The sequence below is a fragment of the Thalassophryne amazonica genome, chromosome 7 (assembly GCF_902500255.1).
Source record: "Thalassophryne amazonica chromosome 7, fThaAma1.1, whole genome shotgun sequence".
Classification (NCBI taxonomy): domain Eukaryota; kingdom Metazoa; phylum Chordata; class Actinopteri; order Batrachoidiformes; family Batrachoididae; genus Thalassophryne; species Thalassophryne amazonica.
The window spans coordinates 55032232-55050575 of record NC_047109.1 but is presented as its reverse complement, the minus strand read 5'-3'; the positions used below and the strand labels follow the sequence as shown (position 1 = coordinate 55050575).

At 41.8% G+C, this 18344-nt stretch overlaps 1 protein-coding gene across 1 annotated transcript in view; it reads left to right on the top strand.

The window, feature by feature from the left end:
• The first annotated feature begins 6000 nt into the window (after positions 1 to 6000).
• The window catches only part of pear1 (platelet endothelial aggregation receptor 1), a 58021-nt gene continuing 45677 nt past the window's right edge, over positions 6001 to 18344 (top strand). The window contains 3 exon segments of the mRNA XM_034173628.1: positions 6001 to 6125; positions 14164 to 14265; positions 14347 to 14447. Coding sequence (XP_034029519.1) covers positions 6016 to 6125; positions 14164 to 14265; positions 14347 to 14447 — 313 coding nt within the window. The 5' untranslated portion in view covers positions 6001 to 6015.

Here is an 18344-nt window from a genome sequence, read left to right as displayed (position 1 = left end):
ATGTTTAGAAACAGTAAATCTGTAGACACCATGGGTGTTTTTTTGTTTTTTTATGGCTACATGCTCCTGATCCTTCAAAACTAAGTGTTTTTTTGGGGGGGGGTGTTGCGAAAAAAAAATTCAAATGTTGCCTTTGAGACAATCTTGAATTCAATTTTAAAACTATTAATAACACTTATGTACAGATCATCAGACTGCTAATGATTATTGATGATAGTGTGGGGGCCTGGGAGTCAACACCACAATGACATTCAAAGAAAACAAGTCAGTCAATGAACACCACAACAAGCTTCCATAAACAAACTGACAAACCAACTGTTTACTCTTTGCGGTCCGATTGGAAAACAGGAACAACATTTGAATGCCACGATTAGAAATTAAATTTGAGACTTAAGAAGTTGCCTGTCACCACATCACGTTGAGATCAACTAAACCTGATGAGGCCGCAATATGATGAATTAATGGGAGGGGAATTGTAAAATTTTGAGCAGCGTTGGTTTGATCTCTACACTCCATTACAATGACTAATTCAAGCTGAGCTAACCTAAAGGTAAACAACAGTGTCACAGAAAGGTTGGTGTATGTTTACACACAGATAAACAGATGGAATTGTTTCTACATTTCCTCCAGGTCATTTAGCTTGAATGAATAAATTTTCTCATTCACAGTGTCAAGCTTTATTCTCTCGACTCTGACTTGAACAGTCCTGCAGACCCTTCGGTAAATCTCATCCTGCTCTTCTGGAGAATGTCTTTGTAAACATCATTGCTGCTCCAGCTGGCTTTCTCATTACTCAACATCACAGCACAAACTGTCTCCAATGCCCACACAGAGAACAAGCAACATTATGATTCTGTTAAACAAGGGAGGCAAGGGTCCTGCTCCCAGTTATTGCAATAAACACTGCAGTCCATGGCACTGTATTTTGCTCCAAGCCAAATTTGGCCGTTTCCCACTGTCTTTGCAATCGTCAAAGCAGTTCTTGTACTTTTCAAAGCTGTGGCATGGCATATGTACGCCAGAGGCGAAGGTAGGGGGAAACTTGGACCTTGCACAAAAGTGACGTGTATCTCAGGACTCTGAGCACTGTTGATTCTGTGCACCAATGCCTGCTGTTCACTGTGAACAGAAGTGATTTACAGAGGTCGCCATGAAATTGGTGGAATTGTGCTTAGCTTGACAGAAGATACTGACGTCCTATAGGATGTCACATTGTCCATATGATGTCTGATGTTCGAGGCAGTTGAAGTTATTGATGAGAAATTTGAGCACAGTACCCATGACCAATCATGGCTGCAGCGCTGTAGGATCACATCATCGTGAATTGAAATTTGAACCTCGTGTGAACCGTTCTGTTGTGGCATACCAACCCCCCCCACCCACCCACCCCAACGCCCATATGAGGTGACCCTTAAGAGTCTATTAGCTTAACCTTTTAAAACTTATCTGTCTTATGGTCTCTGTGCATATCTGCCCGTCAGTTCAACATTATTTGTTGGTAATATAACAATCATGACCAAAAGAGAAGATATGCATGTGAAAATGAAATAGACATGTGTGGAAGATCCAAGGAGAGCAAACACAAGCTCGCGTCTCCTCTTCTGTCTGTTGTTTTTATTTCTGTAGTGTGGAATTTAATCTAATAGGGTTAGTTTGCTTGTCTTTAAGCAGAATTTTTCAATGCATCATACTATAAGTGCACCACAGAATTTCCACCAAGAAAAAATTAACTAGCAGAAAGAATTTTGCTGTCTGTAAGCATTCATGTATAATTGTGTTTTGCTTTGGTGTCATTTTATTTCCAGCAGTCCCAGAGCACTGTTGACTTTGTGTTTAGAGAAGCGGGCTGATTACTGGAAGCTGACTGCTTTGAATTGTTGGGGGGAAAATGGGCAGTGGATGGGAGAAGCTCCCTGCTGTGAATGTGAGTAGTTGTTTAATTGCAGGAATGGGAGCTGGGCTAACAGAGCAATAAAAAATTTCCCGGTTTAATAAAGGTTTTCATTTTTAAAAGTGATGTAATGTCCTGGTGTACCTGGTACTCAGACGACTGACTGAAGCTGCATTCACCTGTTAACGGTAGAAGAACTGTCATACTGGTTATCATAACAGAACTACTGTTGTCTGCAGCAGTAGACAGTAGAGTTCCACTCATGTTTCTGTTAACAAGATGGATAATAATTTTATTTTAATTTTATAATGCTTTTCTAGCAGTGGACAGAGGCAAATGCCCACACGGACTGACACTCGGTTATGGAACTTAACTCTTGGTTAATAAATTACTTTATTGAAAAATGTAGCAGAGTTGCACCATTTTGTGCAACATTATATTAAAACAGGAAGCTCTGGTTCTGGTGGTTGCTTAGGGCCCCTTCACACATAGTATGAATAAGTACAAATCAGGGCAAATCACAGCGGAACAGCTCGTATGAGCGAACCACGAAAACACCGAACCGACAGGCAGGCATGAACGATCCCGCTGCAACGGTTTCGTGCACGACACCGTCGCAGCGGGAATGCAGTGTGAGCAGCTGGGATGTGGTGCACCACATCGTGCCACTGATGTGGAGAAAAATAAAATAGAAACCAGCAGTATAATTAATGAATATCACTGGGTTGATATAAATAATAAATCATAGGGGATGCAATACAGAACCCCGCAGTTAAATAACCCTGGTTAAATAAAAAATAAATTGTCACTCATGGGATTCGAACCTGCAATTTACAAAAGCTCTGATTACCAGACGGAAACTTTACCACTGCGCTACAATCACTGTCTTATAACAGGAGCGTGAAATGGCTAAATCAACAAGGGCATAAATGTATTTTTTAAAAAAGAGAAAAACACACCGTGATAACTGACCAAATGGTGTTTGTTACAGCGTATTTCTGCTGATACGTGACTGAAAGTGACATATTTGTTGCATTGCTGGCTTGTTATATAGTCTTGCGGCGCGCCGCTCACAGGACACGCATGTCGGGTCATCCTGTCAGACAGACGTGACATTCAGATTGCCTGCTGCGTGTCCACATGAACTGATGGTCCATTTCAGCTGGGACAGCCTGTCAGTGTGCGCGCTGTGCGTGCTCTCCAGCCCGTCACAAAAGCGAAATATGTTTTTATTTCCACGTGAGGACAGCAAGCACACACAGGCGCATGTCCATCAACATGGTACGTGTTCTGCAACTGTGACGTCCAGGTCTAGAGATGTCAACAGCTGCTGCTGTTGGCAGCCAGCCACGTCCCCTGTCCATTCAGCGCACAAACCAAGGTGTCACTCTGTGATCAGATGAGAGGCACCTCGCCTGCGGGGAGGCATGCGAACCACACGCACGGCATGTGTTGGGGGAGGGAGCAGGGGGAGCACATGAAACACACACACACACATGTTGTGGGAGGAGCCAACACTCTGGCACGCCACATATGTACTTGGCAACTCCACACTCGTGGGGGCACAAATTTCACCACCAGCTCAAAAGGGATCATCTGCTGACTGTTTTTGTGCTAACAGCGTGAATGGCTACACATTTTCTAAGTGCCAAGTGAGTGGTGTTAGATATTTGTGCGTGTCACCTGGAATTTGGCTGACACCTGCTGCGAGAGGGTGCGATGGGTTTTCACATGGCACACTTTGTCTTTCAGGTGCTTGTGTGCGCAGATAGTTGTAGCAACAGGGGTACAAGGCCTTGGAGGCAGGGACAGTATTACACGGTTTGCACACGATTCCTGCATCATGCGCACTAAGTGTGCACTTCGTCTAAACCAGGGGTACAAGGCCTTGGAGGCAGGGACAGTATTACACGGTTTGCACACAATTCCTGCATCATGCGCGCTAAGTGTGCACTTCGTCTAAACTTCGCACTATGTGTGAAGGGGCCCTATATTTGTGTCCCCTTGGAAACATCTTGAATACTTTTGAAGGTAGTTGATATCACTGCTATGCAGATGATATCTGTTCTGTCTGTCTCATTTAAGCCCCAGAATGTTGCTCAATTATTTCTACAGCACCACATTAATATTTTCAGCTATTGGATAGTGGTAATAATTGGATACATTTTTTTTTATCTTTTTTCTTTTGATTTTGTTTGATGATGGATTTGAAGCAAGTGTGGTTGTCAGTGACATACAGTTGTATGCAAAGGTTTGGGCACCCCTGATAATTTTCATGATTTTCCTTTATAATCATTGGTTGTCTGGATCAGAAATTTCAGTTAAATATATCATATAGCAGACAAACACACTGATATTTGAGAAGCGAAGTAAAAACAACTTCAACATGCTCTCCTTAATGCTAGAACTAGGACTAGTGGACCCTAAGACTAGTGGAAAGTTTCTATTTCCACCAAGCAGTCCAGGTTGGTATGTCATGCTATTTTGTGCATTTCCACATCCAGATTTAGGAATGGGTACCAAAATAACTGACTCGTACCGTTCCATTTTTTTCAGCACCCTTTGGCTTGTGTCCCAAAGTTATGGACTGGTTACAGAAGGGAGGCACTAACCCGCTGCTATGCATTGATTGGCTCAACAGTTAACGTGAAAGCTACAGTTCTTATCAACCGACCTACAAAAAAAAAAATATATGTTTTTTTTCTTTTACGTCGTTGTTGATCATTACTGTCTTATGACATCAAAAAAGTCTGCCAGGTTAAAAAATAAATCAAGACTGAAGATGTCTGAGAGGTAATATTACCGCTGCAGAGGTATATACTCTGTATAGTACGGTGCATCCAGAAAGTATTCACAGTGCTTCACTTTTTCCACATTTTGTTATGTTACAGCCTTATTCCAAAATGGATGAAATTCATTTTTACCCTCAAAATTCTACTCACAACACCCCATAATGACAACATGAAAATTTTTTTTTTTAATTTTTTCAAATGTATTAAAAACTGAGAAATCACGTGTACATAAGAATTCACAGCCTGTGCCATGAAGCTCAGAATTGAGCTTGGATGCATCATGTTTCCACTGATCATCCTTGAGATGTTTTTACAGCTTAATTGGAGTACACCTGGGGTAAATTCAGTTGACTGGACATGATTTGGAAAGGCACACACCTGTCTACATATAAGGTCCCACACTTGACCAAGTGATGAAGCATGTCAGTGTTATTTTGTCTCATTACAAACACATCTAAAGGTGTACAACAGGTCGTTGCTATTGCATTTTTCATTTCAAAATTTTTGACACATCCTCTATTGGGGAGAGGTCAGGACTGCAGGGAGGCCAGTCTAGTACCCATCTCCTTTCTTCTGCAGCCATGGCTTTGAGTGTGCAGAATGTGGTTTTGCATTGTCTTGTTGAAAACTTCACAGACTTACCTGGAAAAGATATCATTTTCAAGGCAGCGTATGTTGCTCTAAAATCTCATTGTGCTTTTCTGCATTAATGCTGCCATCACAGAAGTGTAAATTACCTTTGAGAAGTGAACTGGCATGACCCCATACCATGAGGGACTCTGGGTTTTGGGCAAGTCTAACATGAGGCTTCATTTTTGAACAGTAAAGTTTTAAGTGGCATTTTCAAATGTAACTCTGTATTGTAGTGCAAAGGTTTACCAAAGTAATCCCTTGTCCATGTGGTTATATCAGCTATTGATGAAGGACAGTTCTAGAAGCAGTATCTTCTTAGTGATTGGAGATAAAGGTTGCACTCTTGCCCTTTACACACTGAAATTCCTCCAGATTCCTTGAATCTTTTTATGATATTATGCAGCTTCGAGAGGGAAATTTGGAGCCTATCCCATCAGTCATAGGGCATGACGCGGGGTACACCCTGGACAGGACACCAATCTATGGATTTATATTAACAAATAAAATTAAGTTTACCAGGCAAAACTTGAAATGTCTTGCGTTATATGGTTTGCAATGAAATAAAAGCCCAACTGATTTGGGACTGTACCTGTGAGGATAATGAAGCTACGTGACACCATGATATTTCCCCCATATAAGTTATTTTCTGTCTGCACCATCTGTGTATCACACTCAAACTTTGTTGTATTTTTCCTCAGAATGATACTGACTCTGCAGAGCTCTGCAGCCTTGCTGCTTTTTAGCTTCCTGATTGGACTGTGCTACACTCTGAACCCCAGAGACCCAAATGTGTGCAGCCTGTGGGAGAGGTGAGTTTCTGTGAGAAATTACCTCGCTTTCTGAAATCCAACATTTTCACACACATTCTTCAACATTTACAATATTGTAATGTGTGCCAAGCATGAGAAAACACTGGTTCATAACATTAAGGAGCGCAAAACTCCTGTTAGGGACCAAACAGGCAGCAAACGCACTTTATCATACATCACTCTGCCCTTTTTAATCTCAAAGCTTTACCAGGTTTTGGAATAGTATATACATGAAAGGATTGTTACCTGAAAAAAACCACTCAGATTAAAATGCTACTTGCTAAAAGCAGATTTATGCTAATTCACTGACACCAATTACTGATTTACAACTTGAGATAATATCTATTCTATCTGCAGTTGTTAAATATAATATTGTATTTTCTCGTTAATAAGTCACACCAGCTGTGACAGGCTGGTGTTTTGTCTAGGGCTCTACCCTGCGTCTTGCCTATGGCCTCTGGGTTAGGCTGCAGACCCCTGTGACCCTTGAATGGAGTAAGAGGGTATAGAAAATAAATGAATGAAAGTCACACCAGAGTATAAGTCCATCTGCTAACAAGAAGTGCATCATGAAGATATAAAAGTCATGCCAAAGTAGAAGTTACATTTATTTTTGAACTGTGGTGGTACCACTTCATGCAAAATAAAGTGAACTAGCGTGCTGCCCATGGGAAGTCACAGCTCTAGATTGAGTAGTGTTTATAAAATAGGTAGATGACATTGCATAATAATAAATTATGCAGTTTCTTTGATGAGTTGGAATGGTGTGTGAGTCCAGAGTCCAGAATGTTTTTGAAACCTTGACCTTAGACCTCAACAGTTTTAGAAGAACTCACCCCTTTTATTTCCTGTTTAATTCTGTAATTTTTTAAAATGTTAATTTACTCTCTTAATGTACGAGGTCTGTCAATAAAGTGTAGGTCCTTTTTATTTTTTCAAAACTATGGATTCATATGTTTTTACGTCAGACATGCTTGAACCCTCGTGCGCATGCGTGAGTTTTTCCACGCCTGTCGGTGACGTCATTCGCCTGTGAGCACTCCTTGTGGGAGGAGTCGTCCAGCCCCTCGTTGGAATTCCTTTGTCTGAGAAGTTGCTGAGAGACTGGCGCTTTGTTTGATCAAAATTTTTTCTAAACCTGTGAGACACATCGAAGTGGACACGGTTCGAAAAATTAAGCTGGTTTTCGGTGAAAATTTTAACGGCTGATGAGAGATTTTGAGGTGATACTGTCGCTTTAAGGACTTCCCACGGTGCGAGACGTCGCGCAGCGCTCTCAGGCGCCGTCGTCAGCCTGTTTCAAACTGAAAACCTCCACATTTCAAGCTCTATTGATCCAGGACGTCGTGAGAGAACAGAGAAGTTTCAGAAGAAGTCGGTTTCAGCATTTTATCTGGATATTCCACTGTTAAAGGAGATTTTTTTTAATGAAAGACGTGCGGACGGATTGCAGCGTCGGCTCGCAGCCGCCGCGACGCTCCGCCACTGGAAAAACACCTCTGTTGGAAGCCTTAAGGACAAGTTGGAACATGTCCAGCTGTTAAACAATTTCTCATATACTCACTCCACTGAAAGCCATCAAAAGCCACCTGGATTTTACAAATGGTTATCAACACGGAGGTGTTTTTCCTGTGCCGCAGGACCCGTCCACACGTCTTTCATTAAAAAAATCTCCTTTAACAGTTCAAGCATGTCTGACGTAAAAACATATGAATGAAATCCATATAGTTTTTGAAAAAAATAAAAGGACCTATACTTTATTGACAGACCTCGTATTTATAAATTGTTTAGGTTCTTGTTATCATATACGAGGTCTGTTAGAAGAGTATCCGACCTTTTTATTTTTTTTCAAAAACCTGATGGATTTGAATCATGTGTGCTTGCATGAGCCAACCTTGAACCTTTGTGCGTATGCGTGAATTTTTTCATGCCTGTTGATTGCGTCATTTGCTTGTAAGCAGCCTTTGTGTGAGGATGGGTGGAGTCTCTCGTCGTTTTTTTCTTTGCAAGGAAATGGTGGAACGACTGGAGCAGCGCGACTGCATCAAATTTTGCCAGAAACTGGGCAACAGCCAGATGGAAATCATTCGGATTATTCAGACAGCTTTCGGTGACGATGCTATGGGCATCACACAGATTAAGGAGCGGTACAAAAAAGCGCCTCCATGTTGAAGTCTCACAGGACATGTTGTGACATGCCCACCTCTTCCACCATTTGGAAGATTCAGACGGCTTTTGGTGGCTTTTCAGTCGTGTGACTATCCGAGAAATTGTGGAAGAGGTGAGCATGTCACAACATGTCCTGTGAGACTTCAACACGGAGGCGCTTTTGCTCCGTCAGCTTCGTGCCAAAGCCATCGGCATGAATTTCGCTGCAACTCTTTTCATGGCAAAATCTTCTGTCACAGTGGAATGTGCCGAAAAAGTGCTGATGTCCACCTCTTCTGCAATTTCTCGGATAGTCACACGACGGTGCTGCATCACCACAGCGTTCATTTGGAAATATCTGGTCGTTCCAGCATGTTGATGGCCGACCGGAGCGTGGCTCGCTCTCCATCGTTGTGCGGACGTCTTTAAACGGTTGTACCGCTCCTTAATCTGTGTGATGTCCATAGCATCATCACCGAAAGCCGTCTGAATAATCCGAATGGTTTCCACCTGGCTGTCATCCAGTTTCTGGCAAAATTTGATGCAGTCGCGCTGCTCCAGTCGTTCCGCCATTTTCCTTGTAAAGAAAAAATGACAAGAGACTCCACCCATCCTCACGCAAAGGCTGCTTTACAAGCAAATGACGCAATCGACAGGCGTGAAAAAATTCACGCATGCGCACGAAGGTTCAAGGTTGGCTCATGCAAGCACATGATTCAAATCCATCAGGTTTTTGAAAAAATAAAAAGGTCGGATACTTTTCTAACAGACCTCGTACACACTATTATTATTATCATCAGTATTATTAATTATTATATTTTTATTATTCTATTTTGTTTTTGATTTTTAAGTGGACCACAATGGAAATAAAAGTTTTTTGTAACGTATTTACAATTTAATTATGTACTTACATTGAACGTACGAAATAAAATCATGTACACACGCACACTTTTAATGTATAGATTATTTACCGCCCCTTGCTGGATTAGCGTGTGAGTCCAGAATGTAATTATCAATGTCCGTTTTTCAGTGTTGTTAGATAATATCTGTCGTTTCTCCAAAAATATTAGTCATATTAGTGTTCCGTTTTGGCAACGTTCATCCTTGACCCAAAATACATAAATGTACCAAACGGTAATGCACGGACACACTTATTTTTACACACCCACAAACAGAGATGTTGGCGGAAGACATCAAATGCACCATTCGTCTCACTCATGGTAACGGAAACATGTCACTTAACTAAATTGACTATACCAATTGAACTACAAAAACACAATACACCAGTAATACTAAAAACACTGTTAAACTAACATGAACCACCGTAACAACATTTAAAATCCCATGGTGCATTGCAGCACAATGTCCATTTTTTACTGGTTAGCTAATATTACTAATTTCTCCAAAAATACTAGTCCTATCAATGTTCCATTTTGGCGGCGTTTATCCTTTACCCAAAATACATAAGAATACCAAACAGCAAATGTCAGCTCTCCCCACTTTCTCTGTGATCGAAGCCGTACACACGCATGGACGCACGCACACATGCATGCACACAGAGGCCACTTGGATATTATATAGAATTTGATGCATTATTATAAAGCAAACACCGCGCTAGGGAGCAGGAGCTAATAGGATAATAAATGTTATTGTACCAGGTACAAACACAAGTAAACTGCTTCCTTTGGCCACTGAACAGACCATCATACTTGAGACAAACATTTGAAAAAAAATTGTAATACTTTTAGTTAAACAGCTGATTTGCTGTTGCTGTTCTTGATGTCTCACACAGTCAAAACAAGTGTTGTTCTGAGGAGTGTAAAAAGTTATTTTCCTTATTTTTATTCCAGAGCGCATGGTCTTTCAGTTTGAAAGCATTATTTAATGATTTGCTACGATAACAGATGTTTTTCTCATTCAGAGCTGCTTTTTCTTCCTCTTCTTGTTATGATGCTTTTTCTTCTCCTCTGGAGTATGAATTACATTACCTCATTCAGTATAACCATAGGTGGCAATTTCATATTCATTTCATATACGAGGTGCATTCAAAATGTATCCGACATTATTTTATCCCACAGAAACAAATAAAAGCATGTGAGTTGTCGTTTGGTGTGGAGGTGCAGGGAACCTCTTGTGCATGTGTGAAGTTATTCTAACCCACAGAGTACATCAGTCCACTAGCGGGCAGCCTCAGAGTGAACACAGGTGATGAGCACCCTTTGGATTTTCATGTGCTATAATTGTGACCTCAGATTTTGCCAAACGTTTGATGATACCCAAGTGGAACCCATTCGCAAGATTCAGGCTCTTGCCAATATGCCTATGAGCATAACGCAAATAAAGGTGTGGTATAAGCGCTTCAAAATTGAGCGCACATCAGTGAAGAGCCAAAGCACGTTCCAGTACGCCATCCACAAGTTGAAATGACCAAGTGATTGACAGTTATACAGACTGTGATCATGAATGTCCATCGTGTCACCATCCAAGAGCTTGTGGATGAGGTGGGGACAGGCACAGGTTTGGTACTTTCCATTCTGATGGAGGATTTGGGCATGAGGAAGTGTTAGCAAAAATCATACCAAAGCTGAGAATGACGGAACAGAAGCATCTGCACCTGTAAGTCTCGCAGGACATGCGGAATGCACAAACTGTGACCCTGACTTGACCCTGAACACCCGTCATGACTGGTGATGAGACATTGGTTTACAGGTATGACCTGGAAACCAAATTTCAGCCATCACAATGGAACATCCAATATCACTGAGGCAAAAGAAGGCACAGCAAAGCGTCAAGTGATGATGACTTTTTTCTTTGCTCTCATGGGGTTGTGCATTATGATTATGCACTAGAAAGCCAAAATATTAATAAAGGGTGTTATCAAGAGGTCCTACAACACCTTTGTGATGCTGTGTGCTGCAAACGACTAGATCTGTGGACGGGAAAAAATTGGCAGCTTCATTATGACAATGCACCCACCCATTCAGCTGATTCAGGCTTTCCTGCCAAACACATGACTCTTGTGATTCGTTAGGCTCCTTGCTGTCCTGATGTGTCCCTGTGATTTTTGGCTTTTCCCCACAATCAAACAACACTAAAATGGACTCAATTTCAGTCACAAGAAGACATCATGTGGAATGCAGCAGTCCAGCTGGATGCCATTCTAAAAGAGGTCTTCCAAAAATGCTTCCAGCAATGGCAGAACTGCTGTTAGAAGTGTGTGCTTCAAAGTGGATGAGGATTTCAAACCCACAGGTAAGTAATTGTATTTTTTGTGGCCAAAGATTAGATACTATTTGAGTGCACCTCGTATGCGTTGCTTTGGAATGTAAATTGCAAACAATAAAAAAAAAAAAATTATTAAAAAGCAACTTTTATCCAGAAAATATGGGAAGTTAAATAAGTTTGAAGTTGTACATGAAAAAATAATCGTGGTCAAACTTGTTTACGAATAGAATACCATACAGTAGAATGCCTATATCTGTCATTGCAGAGCTGTACTATGTGTCTCCTTAGTGGTACATATTTGATGAGATGATTGGACTTTTGTGTTTATTTCATGGATCATACTGAGTTTGTAAGTGCAGCTCCTCTTAAACTAGTTGGTGGGTGTCAATTAAACTTCACACAATGTGCAGGAAGGAAAATTATTCTAGTCCAAGGTCTTCAGGAAAGATAATGACATTTGACATTTTTAATACATCACCTCTGTAAATTACTACATATATAAACAGACTTGTTGGGCTCTTCAATACCAAGATTGGCCACTTTGTTTAGTCACAAATGGTTTACTATATTGTAAGGTTTGGTAGTGTAAAATGCTGGTGTTATGGTTTGAACCACTGGAACTGGGTTGGACCCCAAGATGCAGGTAGCCAAAATACAAGAGGTAAATGCAAAAACAAAGGCATTTCATTATTCCAAAGGTGGCAGTGATACAACAGTGACTCCAAAATCCCAAATCCAAAAAATGCAATGAGTGTCTTTCGTGAAGGTGACAAAAATACTACAAGGTGACAGAATCCAAAAACTGACAGAGCAAAATGACAAAGAAAAGCAACTGTCCAAAAGAGACAGCGAGATACACTTACTGAACAAGGATGACAGGAAGTGACAGACAATACATGTGACTGGGTGCAACAACACTGACAGGACTGGAAATAAACAACCGACAGCGAGGGAGTAAACTGGTGTGAATTAAATACAGAACAGAACTAACGAATGACAGGTGTGAGCACTCTGGGGAAGAGCGAACACAAGCAGGTGGGGAACAGAATGAAACACAAAGTGACATCATAGAAAATAAAACCATGATTGCAAAATGCACAATGGCAAAACACAGATGATCAAAGTGGACTATAACTAAATCATAGAATATTAAAACCAACATAATGACATGGTGGTGAACAACAGAAGTACAATAAATGCTCTGAGAAAATAAAGACATGAAACACAAAGGTAAGACACTAAAGAGTGTGCGAGGGGTGGAGCCCTCATCGTGACCAGTATCAAAATACCGCGCTCAGCTGCCAGGCTTCACCTAGGCAACCGAGCGCGGCCGCACAACTGGAACTAATGTGGAACAAATGACATAACATAAAACAAACAAGGCAGAACCAATAACGGAACACAAATGTAATAATCAACAGATATCTAACATGAAAAATGGAGTAACATGGGGCAACATAAAGACCAGATCACATGGGTGACAACACGCAGGGACTCAAGGGCAGGACCACTGTGACACGGGGAACCAAGGACTGAATAAGAGCTGTAACACACAAGAGGAAGACTAAATGGGACAGGAGGGAAAAACAGCTCTCATACGACCCAGGAGACCACCCACACAGCTGACTGACAGACATGAATACGGACAACAGATCACATGGACACAGGGGAGTGGCCCAGAAGTGCAAGCACCCACGAGGTCAGAAAACGGAAGGAAAACACACACACCGTGGGAGACCACCAGACGAAACCAACAAGACCAAAGAACAAGCCCCTCCCAACCCACAGCAAGTGCAAAGTGCACGCCCCATGGTGAAGACTCATACATTCGCAGACAACACACCTGCAAGCATGTACCCACACACGCCAGGCAAGAGAACAAGACAACCCCACAGACATTCAGACACAGAGACACAATGAGAAACATCCACACACAGGACTCAAACATAAAAAGTAAGTCCCTTCAGCTGCTCCCTTGTTTGCACTCGGGGTCGCCATAGCAAATCCAAGGTGGATCTGCATGTTGAATTGGCACAGGTTTTACGCCGGATGCCCTTCCTTACATGGAGAAATGTGGCAGGGGTGGGATTTGAACCCAGAACCTTCCGAACTGAAACCAAGTGCATTAACCACTTGGCCACCACCCCTGCTAGGACTCAAGGGACAAAAACACCTGAAAAGAACAAAAAACATCCCTGAACAGGACAGAACCCCAACAGCTGGTGGTGGTTTTGCTACAGTTGTTTTTCTTGGAGTACTCATACACTTATTTTTTGCTTTTGTTGTTAATAATTCCATTGTGTGGTGAACCGCATTTGTGTTATGAATATTTCCAGTGCATCTATGTTTTTGCATGCATTGTTTGAATTTGCAGCAGACACGTTATCCTCTTAAACTGGTGCTCAATTTGCAAGATGTTTTTGATCTTTTGTAACTATCTGTTGCTGATTTGATGTAGATGCTATGCTTTTTGGGGGGGGGGGGGGGTTGTGTGTGAGTTGTCTGCATTTGTTAGGGTTGTTTTATTTTGGAAGAGTTGTGACCTCTCCCAGCCACCTTACGTATCTTTTAAAGTGTATAACATGGTATCTATAGACTCAGAATAGTAAACAGAACAGGATCGTTTTGAATGTTTTTCCATTGTGTGCCTTCTGCTGTTTTTCAGCTTCACCACGTCGGTGAAGGAATCTTACTCACATCCTTATGACCACGTGACACAGGAGCCTTGCTCAGATCCTCGGACCTCCTACAGATGCGCACGTCACAGGTAGCTGTAATGTAGCGACTCCTCTGTTGTTAGGTGGATTTTGCTTTGCTGCAGCTATTTTTCACACTGTCGTTGTTGTAGGATCACCTACAAGACGGCCTACAGACAGGCAGTGAAGACTGACTACCGCAGGAGATACCAGTGCTGTCCAGGCTTTTATGAAAGCAGAGACAAGTGTGTCCGTAAGTCACTTGGAAATCTTTTAACACAGGCTATGATTTACATTTGAAGACAATTAAAGCTCCACTCATGACCCACCACACGTGTGTTGGGCACATACGTGTCACGGACAGTGGCATGTTGCAGCTGAGCCACAGGTATCTGGGGGAAAGTTTGTGAAAGAGTACGGGTGTAGTATTTGCCATGTACAGGCTGCACACCTGTTGTGCAAAAGGTACGGGGAGATTGTGCCATCACCCTGTGCCAAACGTATGTCAGACGCATGCCTATCTCAGCTTTCAATGCTTACCAGTCCAGTAAGTATCAGTGAAATTGTGGAGAGCTGGACATGTCCAAACTTGTCCTCTGACACCCCGAAACAGAGGTGTTCCTTTGTCTCGCTTCCAAAGCGAATCGGTCGTGACGCGCGAAGCCTCCGTGCGGCTTTCCATGACAAAATCTCTTGTTAAAAGTGAAATCTGCCGGAAAATGGCTGATGTCCAGCTCTTGTGATAACCAGAGAAAGAGCACACGACGGTCTCGTATCCACAGAGCCATCAGCTCAGAAATGGTCCGGTGGCTTGTGCCGTGTCGTCGCAGCTCGGAGCGCGGCGCGCTGAGCGTCTTTAAAGGGGTCCATAAAGCTGTACTAACAGACCTTATTCTCTGTGAAGCCCGTAAAATTTTCACCGAAAGCCAGATAAATTTTTCGAATAGTTTCAAGGTGCCAGTCTCTAACAGCTTCTGAAAAAATTCTGATGGAAAAAAACCCCAAATCATTCCGCCATTTCCAGACAATGAAAATCCAACGACGGGGCGGGACCACTCCTTCCACAAGGCGTGCTCACAGGTGAATAACGTCACCGACAGGTGTGGAAAAACTCACGCATGCGCACAAGGGTTCAAGCTTGTCTGACGTGAAAACATATGAGTCAAATCCATATAGTTTAAAAAAAAATAAAAAGGTACGATTCTTTATGGACAGACCTCGTATATATATATATATATATATATATATATATATATATATATATATACACACACACACAACCCCAATTCTAATGTAGTTGGGACGTTGTGTAAAATGTAAATAAAACTGAATGCAGTGATTTGCAAATCCTCTTCAACCTATATTCAATTGAATACACCACAAAGACAAGATATTTAATGTTCAAACTGATAGATTTTTTTTTGTTTTTGTGCAAATATTTGCTCATTTTGAAATGGATGCCTTCAATACATTTCAAAAAACCTGGGACAGGGGCAACAAAAAGACTGGGAAAGTTGATGAATGCTCAAAGAACACCTGGTTGGAACATTCCACAGGTGAACAGATTAATTGGAAACAGGTGAGTGTCATGAGTGGCAGTCGATCTCTGCTCCCCTCCACAGCATGTCTTTTTCCTGGTTCTCTCCCTCAGCCCCAACCAGTCCCAGCAGAAGACTGCCCCTCCCTGAGCCTGGTTCTGCTGGAGGTTTCTTCCTGTTAAAAGGGAGTTTTTCCTTCCCACTGTAGCCAAGTGCTTGCTCACAGGGGGTCGTTTTGACCGTTGGGGTTTTACATAATTATTGTATGGCCTTGCCTTACAATATAAAGCGCCTTGGGGCAACTGTTTGTTGTGATTTGGCGCTATATAAAAAAAATTGATTGATTGATTGATTGATGATTGGGTATAAAAGGAGCATCCCCAAATGGCTCAGCCATTCACAAACAAAGATGGGGCAAGGATCACCACTTTGTGAACAACTGCGTGAAAAAAATAGCCCAACAGTTTAAGAACAATGTTTTTCTACGTTCATTTGCAAGGAATTTAGGGATTCCATCATCTACAGTCCATAATATAATCAGAAGATTCAAAGAATCTGAAGAACTTTCTACATGTAAGCAGCAAGGCCGAAAACCAACATTGAATGCCCATGACCTTCGATCCGTCAGGCAGCACTGCATTAAAAACCGACATAATTGTGTAAAGGATCTTACCGTGTGGGCTAAGGAACACTTTCAGAAAACCATTGTCAGTTAACACAGTTGTTCGCTACATCTACAAGTGCAAGTTAAACTCTACCATGCAAAGCGAAAGCCATACATCAACAACATCCAGAAACGCCGCCGGCTTCTCTAGGCCTGAGCTCATTTGAAATGGACAGACACAAAGTGGAAAAGTGTGCTGTGGTGTGATGAGTCCACATTTCAAATTGTTTTTGGAAATCATGGATGTCGTGTCCTCCGGACAAAAGAGGAAGAAGACCATCCAGATTGTTAACAGCGCAAAATTCAAAAGCCAGCATCTGTGATTGTACATCAAGCAAGAATGGGAAAGAATTCCACCTACAAAGCTTCAACAATTATTGTCCTCAGTTCCCAAATGCTTATTGAGTGTTGTTAGAAGGAAAGATGATGTAACACAGTGGTAAACATATCACTGTCCCAGCTTTTTGAAATGTGTTGCAGGCATCCATTTCAAAATGAGCAAATATTTGCACTAAAGCAATAAATTTTATCAATTTGAACATTAAATATCTTGTCTTTGTGGTATATTCAATTGAATATAGGTTGAAGAGGATTTGCAAATCATTGTATTCTGTTTTTAATTTACATTTTACACAATGTCCCAACTTCATTGGAGTTGGGTTGTATATATATATACACACACACACACACGCACCGAGATTCTTGCCACTTGTGCGGAACATGTAGGTGTGGAGAGTGAGATGTACCTCTGCCTTGTGGGCCGCATACAGTGGGGTAAAAAAGTATTTAGTCAGTCTCTGATTGTGCAAGTTCTCCTACTTAGATGAGAGAGGTCTGTAATTTTCATCACAGGTACACTCCAACTATGAGAGACAAAATGAGAAAAAAAAATCCAGGAAATCACATTGTAGGATTTTTAAAGAATTTATTTGTAAATTATGGTGGAAAATAAGTGTTTGGTCACCCACAAACAAGCAAGATGTCTAGCTCTCACAGATTTATAACTTCTTTAAGAAGTTCTTCTGTCCTCCACCTGTTACCTGTATTAATGGCATCTGTTGGAACTCGTTATCTGTATAAAAGACACAGCCTCAAACAGTCAGACTCCAAACTCAACCATGGCCAAGACCAAAGAGCTGTCGAAGGACAACAGGAAGAAAACTGTAGATGTGCACCAGGCTGGAAAGAGTGAATCTACAATAGTCAAGCAGGTTGGTGTGAATAAATCAACTGTGGCAGCAATTGTAAGAAAATAGAAGACATAGAAAACCATTGATAATCTCCCTCAATCTGGGGCTCCACGCAAGATGTCATCCCGTGGGGTCAAAATGATCATGAGAACGGTGAACAAAAATCCCAGAACTACACGGAGGGACCTGATGAATGACCTACAGAGAGCTGGGACCAAAGTAACAAAGGCTACACACTACGCAGAGAGGGACTCAAATCCTGCAGTACCAGGCTTGTCCCCCTGCTTAAGCCAGTACGTGTCCAGGCCCGTTTGAAGTTTGCCAGAGAGCATATGGATGATCCAGAAGAGGACTGGGAAAATATCATGTGGTCAGATGAAACCAAAATAGAACTTTTTGGTAAAACTCAACTCATTGTGTTTGGAGGAAGAAGAATGCTGAGTTGCATTCCAAAAACATCATATCTACTGTGAAGCATAGGGGTGGAAACGTCATGCTTTGGGCTGTTTTTCTGCAAAGGGGACAGGACGACTGATCTGAATTAAGGGAACAATGAACAGGGCCATGTATCGTGAGATTTTAAGCCAAAACCTCCTTCCATCAGTGAGAGCATTGAAGATGCAATGTGGCTGGGTCTTCCAGCATGACAATGATCCCAAACACACCGCTCAGGCAATGAAGGAGTGGCTCCATAAAAGCATTTCAAGGTCCTGGAGTGGCCTAGCCAGTCTCCAGACCTCAACCCCATAGAAAATTTG